The sequence below is a fragment of the Dromaius novaehollandiae genome, chromosome 4, assembly GCF_036370855.1.
Source record: "Dromaius novaehollandiae isolate bDroNov1 chromosome 4, bDroNov1.hap1, whole genome shotgun sequence".
NCBI lineage: Eukaryota > Metazoa > Chordata > Aves > Casuariiformes > Dromaiidae > Dromaius > Dromaius novaehollandiae.
In genome coordinates this window covers 75,916,926-75,942,020 of record NC_088101.1, presented here as the reverse complement: position 1 = coordinate 75,942,020, position 25,095 = coordinate 75,916,926, and the positions used below count along the sequence as shown (strand labels likewise).

Genomic DNA, 25,095 nt, shown 5'->3' with positions numbered 1-25,095 from the left:
TGAAGTCATGTAATGTGAGAGTATTTTTGTTAGAGTAAAAAGTGTCACTCAATCTTTATTGGAAAAAGGTTGAAAATAATCTCAGTCAAAACCATTCACGTACTTGAAGATTGTTTCCTATCCACCAGTAGAAGACTGTCAAATTAGGGTTCTTGGGCAATATGATGGCTGTCAGATTCACCTCCTGGTTTCTGCCGATAACTGGAATCACTTCCAAATTCAAAGCCTGCAACGGAGCTGGGAAAAGTTCCCAAAATATCATTGAACAAGAATCCATCAATTTACCAATACCTCTTTCACTAAATGCCTCTCATCTCCATAATGGCCTGCACAAGGACCTCACTAGGTCCTGAACTTATTTTTCCCTCCTCCTTCTACATCTGTGTGGAAAGGTATTTTTGGAAGGACTGAATTTCAATCCAATTTTTAAAAATCACAAACAAAATCCTAGAGCAATGTGACAGATGAAGGTACTTTTACAACGTATTTTTCTGTGTGCGTGTCCAGTTCTAGAGACCAAAATCAAATATACCCCAGTTAAAAAGGGGAAAAGGCAATCTCAGCTCTTTTATTTAAGCAATGAAAGATCAAATGAACAGAAATCTAACAAACTTCTCAAACTGCCAAGGGAAAAGCAGAAAACTGAAAAAGAAAGTTGCTGACTGTTCATTTTCATTACAAAATATCAGCTGTTAGGCTCAAATCATACATAATCTCTCATTAACGCTTACTTTAAAATAAATACATACAGTGAGAGCATTTCTTTGCAAATCAAAAGAGATAACCTCTGTAAACTAAAATTGCCTTTTAGAATAAGGTTACTCCTTTCTGAACTTTTGCCTACAAAGGATGAAAACATTATTATAAGTATTTATATAAAAAGTATAAAAGAAATTCATCACTAAAATGTTTTTATGTGCTTCTTAATGTTGCACATGTATTTTGCTTCACCTCACAGTAATACTATTGAAAGAAAACCTTTCTCAGAGTTCTCTGTTTATATCTTTTTCAGAATGTCCAAAAGTAAAAGATTTATAATATTATAAAGTGATAACTAGAATTTCTTAACTTAAGTCAAAGGTTCTATTCAGGATACCAAAGTACTGTACAGCCCAAAATGTATTCATTACATAGAATGAATACTAGCCCATTAATATGTGTTCTAAGTATCTTTTAACTCATTCAAAGGCCTTTCATCTCAGTTCAAACTTAAAGGTTCTTACACTGGTGGAGAGCCTTTCTCTTACTGTCTTTCATTAACTGAATCATTGCCCATTCACTCTGACTAGGAGATTAAACCTCTCTGAGAGCAGGTTGCCTGAATGCTACACACCCTCCTTTTTTCCACTTCACTTCAACCAGACTGTTTGCTGCTTCACTGGAACAGAAGATACTCTATTTTTATTCTGCATTTTCTCTGATGACTGTCTAAACATTTAAGTGAATTCAAGAAATACTGGGTATTTAAACAACTGGTTTCTTCAATACCTCCTTTATGAAACTGAATTAAAATACTCCTCCCGTTACTGGTGTCTTGGGGAAAATTCGGGAACTGTAGGAATCCCATTAAATCTGTTATCTTCAAAATAAGTTTTCTTTCTGATAATACAAATTAAAGAAGCCTGGAAGGAATCTGAATCACTGTTTTGATTTTGCAATATATTTACATTTTCTAAGAGGAAATTGATTATTTTGAGATATGGTTTTGGTCTGAAGAAGGTCAGTTTCTTTTTCAATTTTTTTACAGGGTCAGTTGTTTGGCACTTGAATCATGACTGATTTTACAGTTTGCCATTCCTATACAGTAAAGATCTAATAATAAATATTGTGAGTCCTTCCATTTGTCTGAGTGACACAATTCCAGAATGCATTTGAACAGGCTTCTTTGTATAAAAATTATGATAGCACCCTTGGATGTGTAATTAGGAATGAAATTGACTTTTATGATTTCTGTTTAATCAAGCTACAATTTCAGTACATTTTTCAAAGCTTCCTGATTCTCCATATCAACTTCTACAACCTCAGCCTTTCACATTCACACACTACAGGAATCATGGTTGCAATCACACAAAAAAGAAAATGTATGCCTAGTCCTTCTTTAGTTCTTTTTATTCTGGGTTACCTACTCATATTTATACTATCAAACTTGCTCTAATTTCTCTTGCAGTTTATTATCAAGTTGTAGATTTTGTGTTGTAGATTTTGTGCTCTGCATCAGGAAGCGTAACCTGGATTGCAGAGCAAGATTTTTTTAACTGTTCTTCAATACAGGACATTACATCTTTCATTCATCCACTTTCAATAAACCTTAACAGGAGCCAAAAACAATGCCTGCATCATTCGTCCCTCATAAAATCTACTAGGAATACATCAGAAGGAAAGAGTGAAAACTTAAGAATTTATGGACAATTCTGCTTTCATGATATTCCACAATGAAAAATTACCTTGAACCAACGTGTCTCTGGAACGTTGAAATATCGGCTTAATTAGTGACAGTTAATATCCTCGAATATTTCAATTTATTTAGAAAACTAAGATACCAAAAATTCATTCAAGAAGCCAGGGTATAATCTGTCTGTGATCCTTCTGATCATATGCAATATCCAAGGGCAAGCTCAAGATATGCTCAGAAATTAACCAACAAATCTGCTTTTAGTAGTCTGTCCTGTCTGAGTATTTCAACACCAAAGTCCTTTAAGGCAGTGGTCATTATATTCTTGAAAACTACCCCAGGTTCTGCAATTTATAAATCCACTGCATAAAACACAACTGGCATCTTTTATTTTTACTGTTTATCCAGATGTAGGCCAAATCAGAAGCACATTTTGAGAAAGCAATCGTTCAGCTTTCCATCAGGGCTTGTTACTGCTTGTCATTCTCTGAACAATAAGAAGACATTCCCCCTGGAGAATGTTACACAGTTTTTGCTGCTCGTTGCTTGTACAGATCTACCAACTACTTCTGTGCTTAATCTCCCTCTCAGCACCCAGAAGCTCCTAAAAAGTAAAAGTAAAGCCTTAGGTAAATTCTTCAACTCTGGAGCTGTAAAATGGTATTACTAGATTTAAAAGACAAACCACAATACAGCAAACAACAAACAAACATATAATGCGACTGAGGCAGAGAATTAGTTTCTGATCCTTTCCATTTGATCTCAATAGCAGTTTTGCCATTAACATTAATGGATTGGTCTCCGTCTGGTTAATCAAGGCAGAACTGGAAAAACTCTGGATTCAGGGACAATGAATAGTAAAATACAAAAACATCAGCAGTTACTAGACAGGCTAGTATAAAACGCACAGATTTGTGCACAGCCTTGCATGCAGTTTCAGTGCTTTCTATTGTTTTGGGATTAGTGATAGAAGACACTGCTCACAACAATGGGAAACCTGGAGCACACAAGATGAGTATCTTTTCTTTTGATGTTACTTGTTTCTGAGTTTTTGACAAATCTGGAAAAAGGCAAAGCCATAGCTGTCTTGAATCTTAAAGGAAGAGAAAAATTCAGTTCAAGTTATGATTTTCCTTCTTAATTTCAATTATGAGGTGACTGAGGTACATTAAGCTTCTGATGGCGCATGATATTCCCAGTGCTATGCAGTTCTTTTCTTTTAAATCTACTTGATGGTTTTTACTTGGGTCTTTATTGAGAAGGAAGAGGTGGAGTTTTTTGTCAAGTGATACTGCCTGCCAATATATAGTAAAATTCAAGTAACACATTAAAACTTTGTGAGAATAAAGTTAACTATCTAAATCTAGATTCAAGCACTTTAATAAGTAACCTGAGTTTTAGAAATGTTGAGACTTTGATTCTTCCACCAATACATACTTTTAGAAAAACATGCAAGAGCAGATGTATTTTTCAGTATGTCTGTTCACTTGCTTCACACAGTGGATGTAGCCTGGAGTGTTTTATTTTAGCTATTAAGATTGCCAATGTGGTCTTGAGTCAGAACAAGGGTCAAAACTGAGACTTGAACTGAGCCATGTGTGCTATTCAATGTTGTTCAAAGAGTAATAGACCATTCTTCTCCCAAATCTAAAGAAAACTAACTCTGACCTCCTAATACATTAGGTTCACAAGCCTCTGCATTAATAACATGCAGCAATGCATGACTCTATGAGATTATTGAAAAAAATGCATTTTTCCTAATTGTGACTAGTAATTTTTTTGCCCCATAGTTGTCATAAGCTTTTTATGAAGCTATAAAAGCAAGAAAACCAAAGACCTGACTTACAATTAACTTGGACAAACACCACGGCCTCATCATGCCCAGCAACATTCTCAGCCTTAACTGAGACACGATAAATCCCGGGGTTCTCGTAACGGTGACGAATCGGTTCTCCAGTCATTGTAAGGTTCACGTATATTGCCTTAAAGCCATCTCCAAGATCTACCTGGTATTTGGTATTCAATATATCACCCTAAATGGAGAATATATTAACAATGTTTTAAATGACCAGAACTTAAATAGACAGGATACATTATTATCACTATTTCTTGAATAACAGCAGCATTTCCAGCAGCAGCCAGATGTTTTAACTTGATTGCAATAGTTGCAGTAAAACCATGAAACCCACTACAAGGGTTTTAAAGCAACAGATGTTGTGTGCATTAATAGGGATAATATTAATCATCCTCAATAAGGCATTGTCCTAAAATAAAACAGCCCAGACTACTAACAAGGTTGTAAGCATTCCACAACACAGAAACCACCTTTGCCTAATGTGTCTGGACATTAACCAGCACAATGGTGCTGGTTAATTGTTGTTTAGCAAATTACCACTCATCCAGTGGCCTGTGTAAACTGACCAACTGTGAACTTCTAACCGACACAGATATAAAGTAAAATTAATTGGTCTAGACCATCTTCACAGCATCTTGTAATTACAGCCTCTGAGTACCAACTATATGGCCTTTAAGACCCAACCTAGTATGCTTGCCCAGAGGTGTACTGCGTTATACAGAACTACCAGCACATTTAGAACTAATATGTTCTACTGCAAAATTAGATACAGGCTTAATGAAGCAGAGAACTGAGTAGAGTTTGGAAAAGAATTTAAAAATCCAGTCAAGTATTTCTGCTACTTTGAGCATCTCATGTGCTTTATAATTAATTGTACCTTTAAATGTTCCTTTAAATGGCTTCCAAAACTCGGGCCTAAAATACTGCAATGACTGATACTGTTGTCAGAGGCACCATCACTCGTACGGTTACAGTGTGGCTGCTGTGGAGTAACGTCAGGCCTGTGCTGTGTGGACTGGCCATGTGGATGGAGCCAAAGGAAAACTCGTTTTAGCTGTCAAAAGCAATCCTTTCTTAATACCACGGCTCCAGTGGCAGTACTGGCTTAGCATGTTTCCCTTCGTCCTCTGTTCTCTGCAATATATTCTTGCTCTTTATGCCACAGTACATTGCCATCACAGTTGTGCAACTAAAACAGGTTGTGGGGCCAGATTTGGTAGAAAATCCTCTGTACTGTGAAAACACAGTATTTGTTTAGCAATCTTCATTGCCTCCAGGAAAGGAACTTATACAGCCGTGCACTTGTCAGGTGACCTGAATGGCAATCAGACGAGAGAAGGATTGCAACCCATCAAAGTATTCAAAAACCACTTTGCTTTCACATGAGCCGCTCTCTGAAATAGGTCTACATCAGAACTTCATCCCCAAAGGCAGCACTAACGTGAAATCAAAGTAGGCAACAAAGCCTAGAACTTTCAAACCCTTGTATCACACAAGGAAAAAATACTTGTCTGGAGTTTTTTCCTCCTTTTATTATTTTGCAGTTTCATTGATTTTCTTCCATATGGAAGAGCAATGCTTGTAATTTAAGAGAATACTCATAATAGGGAACCTGTATGGTTATCGAATATCTAAACCCCATATTTCATCGTACACAAAGGACCTTGAAAACACCTTCACTGTGAGTACTTTTTTTTCCAGATAACAACTTTCTTTTGACAACAGATGGGTAGAATTTAGCAGATGAGACAATCTATTATTAGTTTAAAGCACAAGAGATGTCTTTTTGCCAGCAAAATGCTGGTAAGTGCAATCTCTTTAGATGACATCAGCTTGCAAACAGTTCTTGCTTGCTCTTTCTTATGCCAACAAGTGTACATGCGTATTTTCTCCAGGTGAGAGAGGAACACTATACAGTGTTGAGAGCCAATAGATGCAAGTTTCTCTTTATGTTTAGTTCTAACTCCTTTCCTAATGTAAAGATGAGAATGCAGTGTTCAAAACACGAAGCCCACTTTTGTTTCCCTGGCCTGGGAAGAAAGATAGTAATGGACAGATAACAAAAAAGTCACACAGGAAGAATGCAGCTAAATCTAACAGGAATTGGGACTGCCCTCCAATTCCACTGAAAATGGTTATTTTCATAGCATTTGTTATTTATACATCCAGCCAATATAATATGGAAAAAATAATTTTGTTCTTCTTATTTCTGAAGTTGCTTTCACAAAGAAGAATCCAAAAGGAACTGACACTTGCTTTCTTTATGCCCTGATGCCTGGCATTCCTGCACCTAGTAACATGCATTCATATAAACAAGTAATTTAATACTGTTCTTCAGACAGAGATAATAGCACATTTTGGTTTATCTTAGTGGACCTGCTTCTTAAACTCACTAATTGTTATGAATTCTCATGAGATTGCTATATATATTGAATCTTAAAAAATGTTCAGGGCATCTGAGTATAACTATTCTCAGCCATAGGGGGCAGCAAACTGTTACATTTCTTGTAAATCTCCATCCAGTTCTATGTACTGAGTAAAGGTATCACCAGAAAAGCAAGCACGGGATTCCCTTTCAGACTCCTGACTTTTGAAGATTTTTGAGTAGTTATAAATGTTTTACATATTGCCACAGAGATTGATGAAAGCTTCAGAATCTATACAATAGGAAAAAAAAGTCCAATTGCTGATCAAAATCATTAGATTCCAAATTACAATCAAATGCTCTACTCTTACAGCAAACACATTTCAAAACTAATTAAGAAAAGAGAAGGAAGTATAACTTGCCATGCAACTGTCAGTGCACTGCAAGCATTTGGATCCAGAACCTGCTATGTGTTAAGCAGTACTGTGTTCTGCACAGAACCCTGTTTTATTGATTCTATTACAGAAATAAATCCCAAGTCCCTGATTTATATTACACAGGCTTGGCAAAATGTGTGAATTTAGTTCAAGTTCTTGAAAATCAGTGGGGTCAGCCAGGATGTACAATACTCCAACTGCCTAAGCACAACAGTTAGAACTTAGTATCTAAAAAGCAAGCATTAAGGAACGTAGCCAGGGCAAGCAACACATCTGAAAGTTACATACTGCCTTTGGTCAGGGCCTTAGGGCATTGTCTCTTTTAACAAACAGAAAAAGAACATGTCTTTGGCTATACAACTAATACATAATACATGCTCTTGTGCTGCGCTATTTGCTGATTTCTGTAAAGCTTTGCCTGATTCCTTTTTGAAAGGCAGATTTTAAAAAGCACTTGAACCACAATATGAAGTGCATTTCTATATAGTTCTTCTCTGATACAACAGGTGAAATTTTCACTCCAAGGAGACTTTGGCACTTCAGTTTCTTTGAATGGGGATTTTCCGAGAAGTTAATGCCTTCAGGGGGCAATGACTGGACATGCAGCAGAGGAGACAAATCCTATTGTGCAGACAGAACTCCATGGTTCACTGAGCTCACTGGATGGTCAGAACAGAAAAGAAGTTTCAATACTTAGAGATTCATTCATCTTTCTCTCAAGCACTAATTAATCTCATTCAGCAGCAAAGCAGGTAGGAGAGAAATTGAGTCTGCAACGAACCCTAAACACAAAGAGAAAACTTTCACAAAGTGTTCGTTACTACCTGCTCTTGTCTGACAACGAAGGTGATGTCCTCCCCAGGCTTAACAGCCAGGCTTTCTCCTCTGATGCTGATCTGAAGTCCCTTGGGAGCAATCAATGGACACATATGCTGCGCTAAGTTCTGTTGCAGGTCTATACCACCTTCACACACATTAGAAACAACTTTCCTGTACCTGTGAAAACAGTAAGCAGCAAGCACAGTGAATTGGAGATGAGCAGAAGAATGCTTCCAGAGGCACTGAATGCTAGCATGACAGTTGCTAATGAATAATACTTGGGTTCATCAACAGATACAAGTGTGGATAACTGAAAACATCTCAAAATGCAAAGACTTTGATGATGGATGTTGCCTCTACTAAGTCAAATCTGCTGAAGGAAGAGGGTGTGGAGTATAATGAGGATTTCTCTTCCATGCTTTGGGAGACTCTGTCCTTTCAAAATTTAGAAAGGCGCCTGATCAGTCCACCAGGAAATAGCTATTCCACCATCCTCTCTGCCATACCTTTTCTTATCTTTCAACACTCTTTAACGCTCCAGAGGTCTTGGCTCCTGGATTTTGCTGCCCTTATTTATTAGCAGACTTGGGCCTTAATCCTATCCTATTCTACTGTGCATTAAATGTGGTTGGCTCAAATCCTAAAGATCAGGAAGAAATCAGACCAAAAACTTCTGCATTTCCCCAGAACTAATTGCTTCTCTGCTGCTCTCAAATCTATCCATTTCTTAAAACATATAAAGCATTTATTTTATGTAACTGTCTAAAAGAGCAAAAAGCCCAGCATTTTTCAAGAGCTAATAAAGAAACACTTGGAAGTGTACAGTAATTATTTGCAGATCAGTTTCAGTCAGGTACGTTATTTTTAAGCATCCTTTTAAAATCTGAGTCAGATTTTATTCTTCTGAATTCAAACTCTGTATATCACAGCTGTCAGTCACAACCCAAAAGGCATCATTTTCCTTTGTAAGACAAATATACACAGAGACCATGGTTCTATTGCCAGATTTGACATTTCGTCATTTGGTTCTCATCTCCACAACCAACAGAGATGAAGTTATGATAAGCCAGAATAGATGCCAGCTGCAAGTTATTCTCAGCACTGACGTCAGGCTACAATGTAGTGTATATTCTATGCGCAATTGTTCACAGTTCTCTAAAGCTTTCCTTTGATTCCGAGTGTCCCATATGGTTAGGAAAAGAATCTATTCTTTATAGAACTGTTTATTCCTGTGGAAGTGAGAGACAGTGGGAAGTTCTCTGAGATGTTACTTATTCCTCACTGTAATTCATTGGATTCTTATTGGAAATTGGTCTAAACCAAAGCAAGTCGCTAAAATAAAAGTCTTTGAATGGACATTACTATCAGGGAACAACATTACTGCTGGGAACAAGAACATCCTCCCTCTTTTCAAATGGGTTAGTTTTTGAACCGCTGTGAATATGTAAAGTAACATTTCTATCTTTCATTGTTTCTGCACGTGATCTAAGTCAGACTCAGAACAGCTTACCACATTTACCATTTTTTACAGTTTGCCTTATTTAAATTTTCTTAAAATCACTGTGACATTTGGTTGGAATGTTTTCCCCCACTCTGGAAATCTCTGCAATCTGGTAGAACATAAAATCATCTTACCCAGTGCTGCTTGTATATGCCTGCCCCAGCACACAGTCTTCAGGAGGTGCTTCTGGGTTAAACCAAAAGTCAGCAAAGCATTTACTAGAGTCCGATTTCAGAGGTGTGGAACGCTCAAACCCATAATCACTGAAAAACATCAACACTGAGTGTGTTATTATCCCTGTTTTATTAGTCAATCTAATTTGGGGTGGCTGAGACTACTTCTTTAAGAATAAAGGAGAGTTTTTGTAAAACTATCTGCTACCAGCGGAACATGCAACTTGATGAAGCCAGTTATGTTCTAAGGGTAATTTCAATGGGAGTTGTGTATACCTGCGGGCTAACTGGTTGTAATTACTTTTTTGGTTCTGCAAAATTAACTCTCTTGGTAGCTTAGATTTTTAAAAGGTTTCCCTTGCCACTCAAACCAACACATTTCTTCTGTCTTTTGCTTCATTTGCAAATAGAAAGGGATTGTTTGCTCTATAAATCTAATCCAGTGGTCATTTTTCAAGTCTTAATCAATAGGAAAAAAAAATCAGGATTTGTTCAGTCAGGTGAAAAAAACATTTAAAAAATGGCAATGTTTTTAAGAAAAGCAAATACAAAAGCACCCCATTATTCAAAACCATTGCATTGTTTCTTGGTTCGTTGTAGGCTGGTTTGTGCAGGAGGAGGGGCAAAAGGAAGAAAATAAAAACATTTCAAAGTAACATTTTACTATTGATAAATCTAAAAATCCACAGACTCACCATAAGAAGTCAGAGTTCACACATTCACAAACTTTGGATGTGAGAGCTGATGTGAAACTCCTCCCTTTAATGCACCACGATGAAATCTTCCTCTTCCGAAAGCTCCTTTGCTGACCCATGATGCAACGATCACCCTGAACATCAAAGCACTGGATTTATTGCACACCATAACCTACACCACACAGACGTGGTCTCATGTTGTCACGAGAAAGGCTGGTTTTGTTGCCAAGACTCTGTAAACTTTTATCAAGTCTCTACTTAATCACTGATATAGAGCAATCTATCGCAAGTTGACTATGACAACGCTCTAAGAATATGATCAATGAATTTGGAACTTGAGATAGACTGTAGGAAAACAGACTCATCAAACAAGGAAAAACATATATTCATAATTCTCCCAGTTGCGTCTGCTATTCACAACAGTCAGAATTTCCTTTGTGACCCATGGCATACATTCTTCTTTTGACTGAGTGAAGCACACGTGCTTCAGCCTTCCCCCTTTCCTCACCTCATCACTCTGTGTAAGCTGCATTTGCCTATAAAGCTCTCTCATATCCACTCTTATCTTCTAACGAGACATTGCAGGGTTGCAGAATATGCCCGATCTATGGAATTATTTTTCAGTGAAATAAATTTCATGGCACAAATCCAAAGATGTGCATGGAAATTCAAGTGCAATTAAACCCATATTTCATGTGTGCACAACCCAGGCACAACTCTACAACTGGCTGTTTAAATACTCAAGACTTGCCTCAGATGGCTGAAGTTCTATCTAAATCACCATGCATTGGGTAGTTAGTCAAGAGGAAATGCCAGGCACATGGGCGCAGATACAATTCAGACTGAATCTAACACTCTGCTGGTAACTGAGCAGCTGCAAGGACTCCATCAAAGTCATTTTCGTAGTTTCTAATTTCTGAAAGACACTTCAGTGTCAGTATCCCAAAATATTTTTACTGTTTAGGTTCAGATCTGCATAACATTCTTAGTGAATACACAGCATTCCCAAATGGAAAGTATAAAATTAGGCATGGGAACTAGCAAATGAGAGTTGGGGAGCTGGAATAATACTGAATAGCATGCAAAAAAGAAACCTACAGAGAGAGAGAACAAATGTACTGGAAGAATTGTAAACATAATAATCACAATGATTATGAACAAATATGACGTATCATGCTTAATGTAAAAAACTCACATTGGGCTCTTTAAACAATGCATTGTAAAGAGACTGTAGCTGCCCAAAATTGAATTTGGCCAGAGCACCAGGATCAGCACAGCCCTAATGCATTACTGCAGAAATGGTATTGCCTAAAACAACTGGACTCCACTACATGACTGGTCCACTGAGATTATAAATTACTTCTGGAATGGGTCTTATTTATGGAAATTTATATATGAGTACAGTATGTGGTCAGGAAGCTGGCAGAACATACAACAGCATGTTCAAATTGCTTTAATCAATATTACAGATTTTAATTTATGGTATAAGTTTGATAATCCAGCAAGACCACCTATTATTATGGCAGACCACCAAATATACTTCTGTCTTTCCCAGGTTACAGTCCACATTAATAAGGGAATAAAAAATCTTTGCCCATTTTAAACTGTTCTGAAATCCACAAATACCAACCTAAGGAGATGAAAGCCAGGGAAGTGGCATCCCAGTTCTATTAGAAAACATTTTCATAGCACACAATTCTACGTAAATCTGAAAGCTCCTGAAATGTTATGGCCTTTTAACATAAGATTGTGAATACCTGTAGATTTGTGAGGTCCCAAGATTCATAGTCATCATCAGTGCACTCCCTGGGGAAGGATGGCCTGAAGTCAACCTTCACCAGTTCCCAGTCAGAACGGTAACTAATATGTCCAAAGACTCTGAATAGAAGATCAAAAGTAAGATCTTACAAGAAAGAAATACCATACATTTGAGATTTCAGTTTTCTCTCCACTGGCACAATTCCTTACTAAAAGGTCCCTGGCAATTTTTTTGAGAGAGTGAGAGAGAGAGAGAGAGAGTGTGTGTGTGAGAGAGAGATTGTGTGTGTGTGTAAGTGTGTAATGTGTCTACTTAGAAAACATTAGTCAGTTGTCCATGGAACTCTACAGTGAAAAGACACAGCTCATTGATTAGATATTTTTCCTCCCAGCAAACTGTCTAGGAATTTAATGGAAATATACTACCTTTTCCAATTGGAAACCCCAACACTTTTGTCTATTATCTTGTTATATGAAACATATAGAGATCTCAGATTTTGACCAGAGGTATTAAGGTCATATCAAAGAGCAGAACCTAGGCATCCTAGATTTGATTTCCAGCTCCACTATTCATTTCTTACGATTATGGTCTAACTGCTTCAGTTTGCTGTGACTTGACTTTCATAGCCTTCAAATGGCAATATTGCTATTGATCAAACTCCTAGCAGAATCATGAAACTGTATTCATTTCCAAGGAATATTGTGAATGTACACATTGTGCTGGAGAACTCTGACTCTCCTCTTCCCTTCCTGTAAATTCCTTTTCGAAAAAAATGAAAACCTCCCTGCTTTAAAAATCAGGCTTCACTTTCAAAGCAGCCAGCATTTGCAAAGTCAGATTTATTTCCAAAACAAAATAGGTAAGTATGACATCCACCAACAAATTACAATGGATAAAGACTCTATTTGGGCAAAAGTCAAATATATTTGTGGTTTGCATTAGAATGCTCAGGCTTATGTGGCTTATTTGCCAAAGAACTTAAGGCTGATTCTGAAGCCAGCAATTTCTGTGCAGTTCATACTGCACAGAGTTCATATTCCAAGCATTCTCCAAATGAATTCACTAATTTTCCTCAGTTTTGTTTGAATCCAAACACAGCAGGAATGGTACAGATCTGCTAAAAGCATTCTGCTGCATACAGTCACTTCTACACTTGTCCTGAGTACCAGGTTCAAAGCAGAACTAGGGTAGACCAGAAGTGAGGATATGGTGGATTCTCTGCAAAATACAGAGGCAACAACATTGCACTAAGACTGTTTCCCAGTAGATGGACAAGGAAGAGACAACCACAGAGGCTGAGAATTGTAGAGAGTAAAGAGGTACAGTGATTTCCCCTTTTCCTTTCTAGCGTCTCTGCTACTCAGCCTTAGTAGAGAGATGTAGACGCTATCTATAGACGGCTGTACATACTGTCCACCTTACAATGACTGAACAATCCATGCTTACAGGAAGTTTCATCATCAAAAGTGCACTTAATTAAATAGAAATATGCATTTCTTTATTTTGTATTTCTTATTCTTTTCTAAGTAAGGCTCTGAGATTAAAGGACTTAGATGACCTACCTTCTTTCTTTTTAAATCTACCCATGGTTCAGTAGCAGAAACAAAATACACAAAATCTAAAAAATGTAGCTCAGTCGACTGGCTGTATGAATACACAGGTGTGTGGTCCCACTTCTCACAGCTGCATGACTGTCTTGCATTGAGAACTACGGGACTGGTTCCTTTTTCTGGTTCAGTTATATCCTGAGAGCTGCTGTCACCATATGCTCTTATTCACATGTAGTTACATATGCTATAAAGTGACTACTTAGGTGGTCTCATGCTTCTTACACAATGCCTGCTTCGATATGACCTGCTTTGCTGACAGGTATGAAGTGTCTTTTGCATACTAACCTGTTCCTTTTTTCTTTTTTTTCCTCCATACAAGATACTAAAGGAAGGCAGACTTCACTATGTGCTTATGCAGCTAGCTACCTTTGTGAATGCTTCTTTAGAGACCACAAAACATTTCAAACTGATTACATGGCTTTTATTAACTCACATACCAACAAATTTATTTAAGTGCAAGGAGCCAAGCTGTGTCAAAGCCTCGCTCCTGACTATAGAAGGTTTTTTTCTACAGAACAAATGAAATTTTCTCCATTCATGCTAGGTATCTCAGGCAGATTAGTCAGGAAGGGAGAGGGAAGTAGACGGTTTGAGGATATTAGTCCTTTGTTAGTACCAGTCAGCACAGAATGCATCTTCCAGTGATACGAAAGACTCCACACTTCGAGACAACCTCTCACTTTCTTTTTTAGATATGGGATTCATACATGCCTGCATTTATATTTTAACACTGTATTAACAACAACTTAACAGTAGCCACAGTACTATGGTATGGGAGCTGTGGTAAGAGCAGGTAATGCGCACATGCACATCTGGGCAGGCTTTCAGACTGTAAGACAACTCTGAGCAGAAGCCTGCAATAAATAGGAAGTTCTACTGCTAATTCAGCCCTGATGTAATTCACACATAATTTACAGATGGAGAACTGATCTGGGCTTTGCAGAAAAGGACCTTCTGTTGCAGTGTGAGAGAAAGATCCTTCCATTCAGCTTTCATTTACAGCATTCCAAAAATGTTTTAGTGTAACACACCATTTATTGTAACACTAGTACAACAAGGATAAAATCAAATTTTTAAACAAAAGCTACACTAGGCAAATAAAAGTTGAGGAACGCTTAGAGAAGTTGTGTGAGTTCAAGGCAGCAGAGAATCATGAAATTCTCCTGAAAGTGTAAAAAAAATCTCTGCACTATTAACAATCATGTTTGAGACCTCAAGGAGGATTAGGGTGATTCCAAAGGACTGGGTAAACAAATATTCTGCCTACATATAAGAAGGGAAAAAGGAGAGCCCAGGGAATTACACAGTTCACTTTGATATCCACAAAGACACCAAACAACTACACTATCCGCTTATGAGCGCCTCGGAGATAAAGATGATAAACAGCCACTACAGATTTGTACAAAACAAATCATGTCAAACCGATGTAATTTTCTTCTTTAACAGGATAACTGGCCTAGTGGATAAAAGGAGAAGGGTAAATGAGGCATATTTTGACCTTTGTTAAACCTGTTATACAGTTCCTGCTGATATTGTCTTAAAAATAGAAACATATGATGGGTCCACAGTCAAAGTTTTTAATTAACAATTGTGTTGTCAAAGAATAAACATACACAACTTCTGTGAATTACAGAGAAGGAAGCAATCGGAATTCAAATTATACTGACTGATGGAAGAAAATGTCCATTTTCCAAAGGGAAAGTCTGGGGAATTATGGTGAATTATATCAAGAATGTAATGTTGCTGCAAAAGAAGAAAAACTAATTCTAGGTTGTATTCAGAACTGTCAGATAAAAGACATGGAGGTAATTGTTTTGATAAACTTGGCACTGGTGGAGCCTCTGAAAGAATAGGGTGTCTAATTTTGGATGTTACAGGCATATTTACAGACTCATTGCAAATGGATTAGAGGAGGCGGAAGAATGACTCATAAGCTGTTTAGAATATGCAACCAACAAAGAAAAATGGAAAGAATTGGGTTTTCCTGTGGAAAAGATAAAGCAGAGAAGTAAAATAAAATGTCTTTAATGGGTCTTGCTACAGATTGAAAGGTTGCCTTCAAAGAGACTTGGAGGAATGGGACGAAAGGGGAAGGACAAGAATCAATAAGCTTAAAAGATACAGCTAGAGAATTCTATATTAACAACGAAATGAGCTACTGAGGTTGTCTATTCTCCCTCACTGCAGGGAGGAATTAGAGAAACATCTAGATTAGAGCTAGCGATTTGGTAACATTTTAAGATATTTCCAGCTGCACATCTTACAATTTTATAAAAATTATGGATATTTCTGTAGAAATTTTGAAAATTCTACTAGAAAAATACAGAAGCTACAGACAACATATATGCGAATACAGCAAAGGCAGTGGTCTTACTCCCTTCAACAGATGAACTATAAGCCTCTCCTCTGTGGACTTTCAGTAATGGAAATATCACTTTTGCCTGGCAGTCCAGCCTCTTGTAGACAAAATACTAATTTCCATTATGGCTTTAGTGATTCTACATACCTATGACCATGTTTTGACAGAGCACAGGAACTACACCAGTGATCGAACCATTCTCTAAGTTAAGTAAAATTAATGAGATTTGAAGAACAGTGCCTCATCAACACAGCCACAAACCCCACATAAAATGCAACCACACAACTTCAGGATTCCTGGAAAAAATTTTTAAAGGAATCAAGTATTTTACATGCATCCAGCTTAGCACACTGTTTGAAAACCTGGCCTCATGACTATTAATGCTGTTATTGCAATAACAGTTGTAGCCTTATTGAGGTCAGGAGTTTGAAGATGCATCAGAAGAGCCCGTTCAAATGTATAGCCAAATATTACCAGAATTAAACTATTGTTCCAAAATAAGAAAGACATTTTGTAAAAAGGATTCAATGGATAAGCTAAACTTATGAACTCCAGTAGGGCATTACATGGCAACAATCATAATCTAATTGCTCACATGCAAAATATCTATGTCCAATAAAATCATCAATGGAAAAAAATGGAATGGAGCAGCACATGTAACTGATGATTATAAGATATATATCAAGATCATAGCAATCCATTAGCTAGTACAACATTCTTCTTGATTAACTATAGTTCATTAGAAAGCCATCAGATCAATTCAATTTTAACTATGAAAGACAATGCTAAATAGTTTTTGAAAGTAATTCCAATTACTTTGGAAATTCATTTACTTTTATTTGCAAGTATTTGGGATCCACAATTTTAACTTCACTATTTCAGTTGCCATAACAACTCGGTACATTTGTTCCTACTTCATTTACGAGCACATCATTTTTTAATTTGATTGCATCATTTGAAAGCTAAGACAGTTTAATGCAGTTTTTAAGTTAACTGATTTGAACTATTTGCTGGAGGAATTTTGGTTATTTCTGTCTCTGATAAGGCTCATTGAAAGGCGCTAATTTAACAGAAATTATATGCAATGATAATCTCTTATAGGAAATTCACGTTTCTGTTCAATAGAGGCTCTTAGTTCACATGAACAGTAAAAACTGTGTCGCTTGCTGTGACTTGCAAACCACCTGACTGAAGCTATGATGGTGATGATGCTGGAGTCTCCCAAAAATTTATCAGATAAAGATTCAGCTTCCATAGCTTCATTCATGAGAAGCTGGTTGATTTTTACAACACACTGCCACTCTCAGACGTCACAGGCATAGGTTTTTATATTTACTGCACTCACCTTCCTCTTGTGCTTTTCTGTTGTGTTCTTCAGGACTTTTTCATAGACTTTCACAGCATCAAAACAGTCTGTACCAGAGCAGACGTATTTTAGCTACAGTATCCCATGCCATGGATCTAATGCCATATAAATTAAGACATTTTTTGAGCAACATTTGTAACATTATGTTGGTTTACCTCTGAGCTGTTAGCCATATTTTATCAGTCTGAGCACAAGAATATGGCTTTGAGCAGTCTGATGTCCAACATACCCACCAGACACTCAGAGCAGCATAGTTGACCCTGAGACAGTTTTACTTCACTGGTGAATATCCAAGAACACTCAAAAATCTCAGAGCTGAGGAAGTGATCCTGCTGTATTGCATAACGTAGATCATGAAAGCAGCACATATGGAATTTATTCAGATGTTTAACATGGCAACTTGAAATGTCCAACTTTGGCAGTCGTACTGACGGGTAGTGATGACAGCAGTGTGATAGCTACTTTTGTTTGAAATCAGATGCCTTTTTCATTCTAGACATGCTGCTTTAATCTCCCAAGCGCTGCACTGGCGTTTGCTCTCCTCTCTGTGACTTTTTCGTCAACTAAGATGTTCTGAAACAGCATGCTGCCCAGGTCGCAGAATTTGTCTGCGTAGTCCAGAACCGTACTGTTGACACACACTACTAGCTTGATGTGCCACGTGGAGGTGGAACAGGACTTCTCTTGCTTTGGGAGAGCCCTCAAATATATAAAACTGTTGGCAGAATAAAACCTAAGATTTGAATTAGGATCAATTCAATGCCCACATCCTTTACATGTGATGTCATCTCAATGATTCTAATCTTCTGTAACAGGTTTAATCAATTTTTCTAGGCAGCACCTAAGCAAAGATGTCCAAACATGAACAAAAAAGCACGTATCTAACGTTCTCTGTGGATCTAAACCTCAAAATCCAACAGTGTGCTAATGATCAAGCTCAGAAAGGAAAACAGACTCTCAGAGCTGATAGTTAACCATTTAAACAACTCTCGGTCTCTCCCCTGAAAAGTCTTCATATAAATGGAAGTAGTCACAGAGGCACACTGAAAAGTGGTATTTGGGTTTTGTTCCCCAAGATAAGGCTTCTTTTTCTATAATAAATCATATTAGAAGGAACTACAACTTTAAGCCAATTTATTATACTGGGAAAATTTTAAATACCCCTGATTGTTTTTATAAAACAAGTACAAATTCAGTTGAATACTTAATCCTCCTTATAGTTAGATATCAGAGGCCATTCACATGAAAACAGCAGCAACATTCTCAGCTCTGTTATGTAAAAGGGATATTTCATTAGATGTTTCTTATCAACTCATGGTGAGCTCAAAGAGCTGACAATCCTTTGCTTCATTTATATCTTTACGATAAATGATAACAATATAACTGAAAAAGCAAATAAATGTGACAATCTTTCTTCTTTGTTCCTTGTGCTATTTGTATTTTTATAATGCCTTGGAACACATAGCAAGACACATGGCCTCTCCATGCCAGGGTCTGTAAAGAAATGATCAAGCTGAAGGAGTAAAGTGATTAGGCAGCGGTACTGGGAGGATGCACCTTGCCTCCTGCGTAACCAGCATCAACAGGCAGTGTTCCACATACCTCATAGAAGAGATGAAATTATTACAGAAAATTTTTCAAGACGGTACAAGTTAGAAGAGGGGGTTAGTCAGGCTATGAGTACAGTGTTACTTTAAGTCTACCATCTTCCAAAGAAATATAACTTGAGGAATCTTTACAGATATGCTTTCATTTTAACAATTGTCTTTGCTTTCTTTACACTATTGTAAAATGAACAAAAACTAGATAAATCAAAGAGTTCATACAAGTAAAATGGATGAAAGTAAGGCAAGATTCAAGCTTCAGTCTGTTATACATCAAGATTGTAATTCAGCATATTTTTCTAATTCCCCCAAAGAACATAGCAGAGATCACATTTTCAGTGGCCTTCCTAAATTCCAACTAGAGAAATGATGAATGCTTCCATGTGCAAAAGTAGACACCTGCCTACATAAAACAACTTCATATAAACAGTGCTTGTGTACACAACATATTATGTGCAAATACACTGAGACACTTGATTTAGTGCCTTAAACTACAAACACATGCATATACTTAATGTAGTAATATTTTTTTTTCTTTGGCTTGGCTGCCAAAGTGAAAAATGAGGGGAGGAAACAATTTAGCTGAAATTGAACCAAAATATGCTTTTTCTTTGTTTCCTGAGAGAAAAAATGCCAATCATTCTTTTATGCCAAAACATCTTCGTTTCGGGTCTTTTGGGGAAAAAAAAAGAGTGGAAATGAATGCCTGGGTTCCAAGAACTGTTGGGGAAGAGCAGGAAGAGGGTGCTCCCATTTTATCCAGCTCAACAGCTCCATAATGTTTGTGAATTATCTCCAATGGTTTTTTTCCATCTACTTGGTAAAATCCTGTTCAAGAACAGTTCTTCAATTAAGCAGAAACATGACATTATAAAGGATACCTTTACATCATTCAGCTGTCTGCTGTCATCTTAAAGATCAAATTTATCTGGGATACTTATAAAATGTTGTAAGTACTTCTTTAGCTAACAAATTCTATTTTTCTTCTACTCACATATTTAAAAAGCAGATCTCCTGCCACAAGGAAGAAATTCTTCATTCAGACTTCACCTTGCAGATCTGAAGTAAATGGCTTATGCTGACCTAAACCGTGGCTCCTTCATTTTGAGGAGAGTTCAAGGCCCCACCCAAATTTAAGCAAAATGTTTAAATAACTTTATTGTAGGCCAAACTTTCAAATGTTCAGCTTATCGACACCACTAATTATAACTAAGAACTAAGAAGGGAATGAGCTCCCTGAAAGAGAGGTTAGAGTACCAAAGCTGCAGGCACACAGTTAGTAATAGGCCCCCCCAAAATGTCACAAAGACTCTACCCAAACGCAAGTCACTGTGTAATCCTCTTTCTCTACTTCCAAGTCTTTAATCATGGGCAGGTGACCGAGGATTCTTACAGGACCTGTATTCCTAACCTTTCAATTCCTTTTATTCAAATATGTTTCCAAGTCTGCCCTCAAAATATGCTAAATATGGGCTGTAGCAAGGCACTGAAAGTGTTGGGTCCCCATGCTTCCGAATGTTATGCCAATGGATGTAAAGGTCAACTTTATGAAAAGGAAAAAACCAAAGCATTACACCCTGGAGTTCTTTAGAGCAGAGGGAGAGAATAGAAGCAGTCCCATGTTCTTGGCACCAAGACCACAGGTAGGTAGTGACGCTACTATATACTGACTTCATATGCTAATATGTGTGTTCACTGAGATGACAGCAACGGAATTAGCTGAGACTTGCCACTAAACTGACATCTGGATGTCTGGATTAGCTGACATCTCGATTAGGTTGAAATAGAGTAATCCGTTCGGTTCTCCAGTGTTCTTTTGGCAAGGTCACCATTTCCTACCTGTCTACGTTTCCTCCATCTACAGACATTTGGATATGTTCCTCATTATGTAAAGAGTACAACAACCATTTCATAATTGACTAATGCTTCTTCAAACTACATTCACACATGCGTTTATGCAGATGCAAAGAAAACCTAGACTCTGCTATAGGAAATCAGCTATTCTCTCACATAATGAGATTTTACCTACTACTTAGCTACTTTCAATTTTTTAGGGTTGCGGTGTAAGAAAGTTTGCAGTGAAGAATTCACAGCAGAGAGCAATACCTCCACCTAGTAAGAAACACAGAGACAACAGGAAAGGCAGCATGCTGCCTACATGGCACAACAATAAGCCTACAAACTACAAACCAGTAAGAGCTGATGTTGACATCCCTAAGCAGAATCAGTAAAAATCCAGACATTTCTCCCTAATATCTAACCTCATTTTTATACCATGTCCACCTTGCTTTGATTAAGTTTAAACTAGACTGTTTTCTTGCTTCCATTATTACCTAGGAAACTACCAGGAATGCAAAATCAGATTTCCAAGAAAGATGCACACACAGAACTGCTGTAGTTCAATGGTGTCATGAAGTTCCCCACAGCACATTAAGATGTTACTCTGGGAGATCTTAGAAAAGAGCCCTCTGGAAAGATTCCCGTAAGGAAGACTTTGAATCTAGCTGACATGAAGAAAAGAGGCCGTTGTTATGTAATCTCATATTGACCTTTTAAAAGGGACCACAATCTGCTGTACCACGGTTACACGGCCTACTTGGTTTACGCTGCATTCTAAATAACCTGGTTTGGGAGATACTCTCGCAGAAGCTGAACTGTGATTCCAAAGCCATTTTAACAGGTTTGAAATTTTCATTATAGGAACTACTTCCTTTGAGAGGGGCATCAATATTTTGGACACACAAAATTCTCCCTTTTTTCCACTAAGTGGGGCTGTTACTTAATCTAGTGTTATTAAGTGATTTTTTTCCCCAAATATATTATATTATAAAGTGCAACATTCTGTTGCAGTAAATTTTACTCTTAAAGAATTGAGGACAAAACAAAGCCTATTAGAACATGTGTTGTTTTGATGAATTTAATATATATCAGTTAGTTGAGAAAACTTCTTAGCAAACCCTCCTCATTCATTTAACAATAAATGCTAGATTTAAGCTCTTCATTTAGAAATTCCATATAGACTGTGTTTCCTAAACTTTATGAATACTTTACTGCTCAAAACACCTAAAACTCCTAACTAGATCTACTGCAGAGCAAAATGGAATAAAATATATATTCTCTGGCATTTGGGAGTACACATTTTGAATACTGCAGGAGAGTGGGATAAATGATTTTGATTAATGCTGGCTGGCAGAGGACAATTCACTTTTCTGAAAACTTTTGACAAGTCAACATTTGTTTTTCCTGTGTTTTGAAAAAAACACAACACTTTCTGAAATGAAGACTTGAGGTTCACATTCCCAATTCCTCAGTAAAGCTTTTCAGACCACTTCACTTTGAATTCCTTTCCTGTCCTAACAGATTCAAATTAAAGTGCCTTACTTGCGAGGTCAATGCCCTAGTCACTGTGCTGGAAAAATAAAATGTCTCTCTTACATGTAGTGTCACCAGGTCCCTTAATGTCTTTTCCTAGATAATCTTTTTGTCTTTTCTTTTTTTTGAACAAAAATTCTTAAAAACCTGGAAGGAAATTCCTACTCCATTGACACTGACTTCAGTAGAACCAGGATTTTACCCTCCAGTAACAGCTGCTTTCTGTACAAGTAAAAAATTTTTTGACTCTTTGGTGAGTTTGCACTAGCAGCTTTAAGTGAATTAGTCTATGTTCCACCATTCTGCTGCACACTCTTTCAGTTACTATCCTCCCATATCAGAATTATTTTATCTCTGTTAATTTATGTGGATTTTGACATTGGACTCTTTATTCAAACGCTTTATTCAAACAAAGCTCCTCCCAAAGGCAGAAAATGAGAATCCTGCACAAGCTAAAAATATCAGACGAGGTCCTTAGTAACGGATCTGAGGATTCTTCAGGATGAAAGACACCGTATTAATTTATTTCCTTTATCATGCAGCAGTTCATCTTACCATATACAAGTTAATGTTCTCCCCAGGAAAAAAGTCACCTCCTTCCAACAAAATGGAAAAGATGGCTTTTTTTTTCTTTTACAAAGAGTGTGTATCACTGGATGACATTTCTCAAAAGCAACAAATCACTGTAGATTCAGTCATGCCCAGGGACTCAGTACAAGTGTGAAGTTTTAAAAGGAAATTAACAATGACGCAAAGTCAGACAGAGCAAACAGTATGTGGACAATGTCACCCTGAAGGCAAAACCCAGTCAATAGACAGCAGGAGAGGTAAGCAAGCTGACAAAATGGCAACAAGAAAACACATACTGCAGGATTATTGTCCCCATTTTGTGTAGAGACAGGTAGGAAAGCAGCAAGTCTTTTTACGGCCGCTCTGTAGTGCTAAGCAGTCTACCTCCTCCATGTTCAGTGGAACTAGTGTAAAATAAGATCCTACTAGATCTTACTTTACTGGTCCTGGATTTAAGACTGGCTGGAATCAGATTTTTATTTTGGCCTTAGAAACACACAAATCATATGATACTTTTTTGTTAGTCTATGCTCACACATCAAATCCACCTACAATTTGATATATTTCTGATGGATTAAAAAGGTGTCATGTTTTGCATGATCTCTTTGGCCTATACAGCCAGATATTTAAATATATTTTCACAAAATCTCAAGTTCTTTATGAATTAAAAAAATGGAGCATACAGTCATCACACACCCTTTTATCTTTCTAAAAGTACAGTACAGGAAAAGCTTTTGATCCCTGCACTTCCACCGAAATCAATGGAAATCTTTCATTCAGAGACATCCTAAGTATCTTTGTGTGGTATATATTATATCATATAAACCTAAGCTTAAGAAAAGAGGAGGATACTAGAATAATAAAGTTTCTTCTTCTCAGATCATATATATATAACAGGAGAGAAATAAGACAGTGGAGCAAGAAAGAATGAATAGTTGGCCAAATTCACCCCTGTAGAGTACAACATTATGAATATAGCACGATGCTTTTAAGTACACTGGGTTGAATTTCTTTTTTGCTGCAGATCCTTCATACAACTCCTATGCTGAGCTGGGATTTTTTTCCTGGGGAAGTGCTACTGGTACACGTCAAAGGCAGCTCTATTTGTAATTCCTAGGAGAAAAAGCTTGTCATGTACACACTGCTATATAAAGAGTTGCACAAGCTGTTCTAGGCGATATGAGCAAACATAACATCTTGCACATCTTTGAGCACAGGTATGCTTTTTTTCTTGCATTCCCCTTTACTACTGCAGTCAGCAGGTACCTTTGTCTCAAATTAGACAGGTGTTTTTTAGTCTCAAACACTTCTAAAATATTAAAATATATTTATCCTAGAGAGAGCAAAATCTGCAGCTCAGATCCAGATGTTCATGGCCTTTGGGGAAATGACAGATAAGCATGGGCCTGAATTGCAGAATTTGGTTATTTTTAACTCTGTTCACAGAATCTGCCACAATCACTGCACAGGAGTAAAATGTGTTTGTTCCACAGTTTCATTACATAAACTACCGCAATGCTAGTTACTAGGACAACAGTATAGTTGTTTACACTGTGAAGACAATTTTCACAAGAAGAAAGGATAGATATTTAACATTTTTTGAACTCTGCCTAAGAATCTGTAGAAAACAGAAAAGAATGCAGGAAGTAGTAATTTTTACCTATATTTCTCAAATTTATATTTGCAGTCTTATTATTCCATTCTCCCTAGTCAAGACTATGAAAGATTGCATATAAGCATAACATTTCATCTTTATAATTTGAAATACTGCATGCAGATACTTTCAAAGACAGGCTGCACACTAGTGCTGTTCGGACATGATCAGTATAAAAGCCTGTGTGACTTCAAGCAACAAAAGCCACTAACTCAAGGACTATCTCAAGGATTATCTCAAACATCCACAATTAAAAATATGCTCAAGTGCATTAGCAGAGAGTGCCCTGAAAGAACAGAAGAAAATGAAAACTTACGTCATGACTAGTGTCTCATCTCCAGGTTCACTAAGTAGTCCATCTACAAAGACTGAAGTGCTGGTAAAATTATGTGTACTCCAGGTCTGGCCTTCATCTATGCTGAACCTGTAAAAAAGCAGAAATGGTTTTCATTTACAGCAAGTCTTATATAAATCAGAATTCAGTTCAAAAGAATTCATGCCTATTAAATCCCAGGATTTATGATCACTGAAATATAGTTTGCCTGGTTAGTATATTTCATTAAT

At 37.1% G+C, this 25,095-nt stretch overlaps 1 protein-coding gene across 7 annotated transcripts in view; it reads right to left on the bottom strand.

The window, feature by feature from the left end:
- The window catches only part of SORCS2 (sortilin related VPS10 domain containing receptor 2), a 552,477-nt gene that overhangs the window by 33,926 nt on the left and 493,456 nt on the right, over positions 1 to 25,095 (bottom strand). For all 7 annotated transcript variants that reach the window (XM_064511468.1, XM_064511470.1, XM_064511471.1 and 4 more), the window contains exons 14-20: positions 24,848 to 24,955; positions 11,995 to 12,115; positions 10,238 to 10,371; positions 9,504 to 9,632; positions 7,874 to 8,045; positions 4,239 to 4,425; positions 104 to 237 (exon numbers count right to left, since the gene is read on the bottom strand). In XM_064511468.1, coding sequence (XP_064367538.1) covers positions 104 to 237; positions 4,239 to 4,425; positions 7,874 to 8,045; positions 9,504 to 9,632; positions 10,238 to 10,371; positions 11,995 to 12,115; positions 24,848 to 24,955 — 985 coding nt within the window. The remainder of the gene's footprint in view (positions 1 to 103; positions 238 to 4,238; positions 4,426 to 7,873; positions 8,046 to 9,503; positions 9,633 to 10,237; positions 10,372 to 11,994; positions 12,116 to 24,847; positions 24,956 to 25,095) is intronic.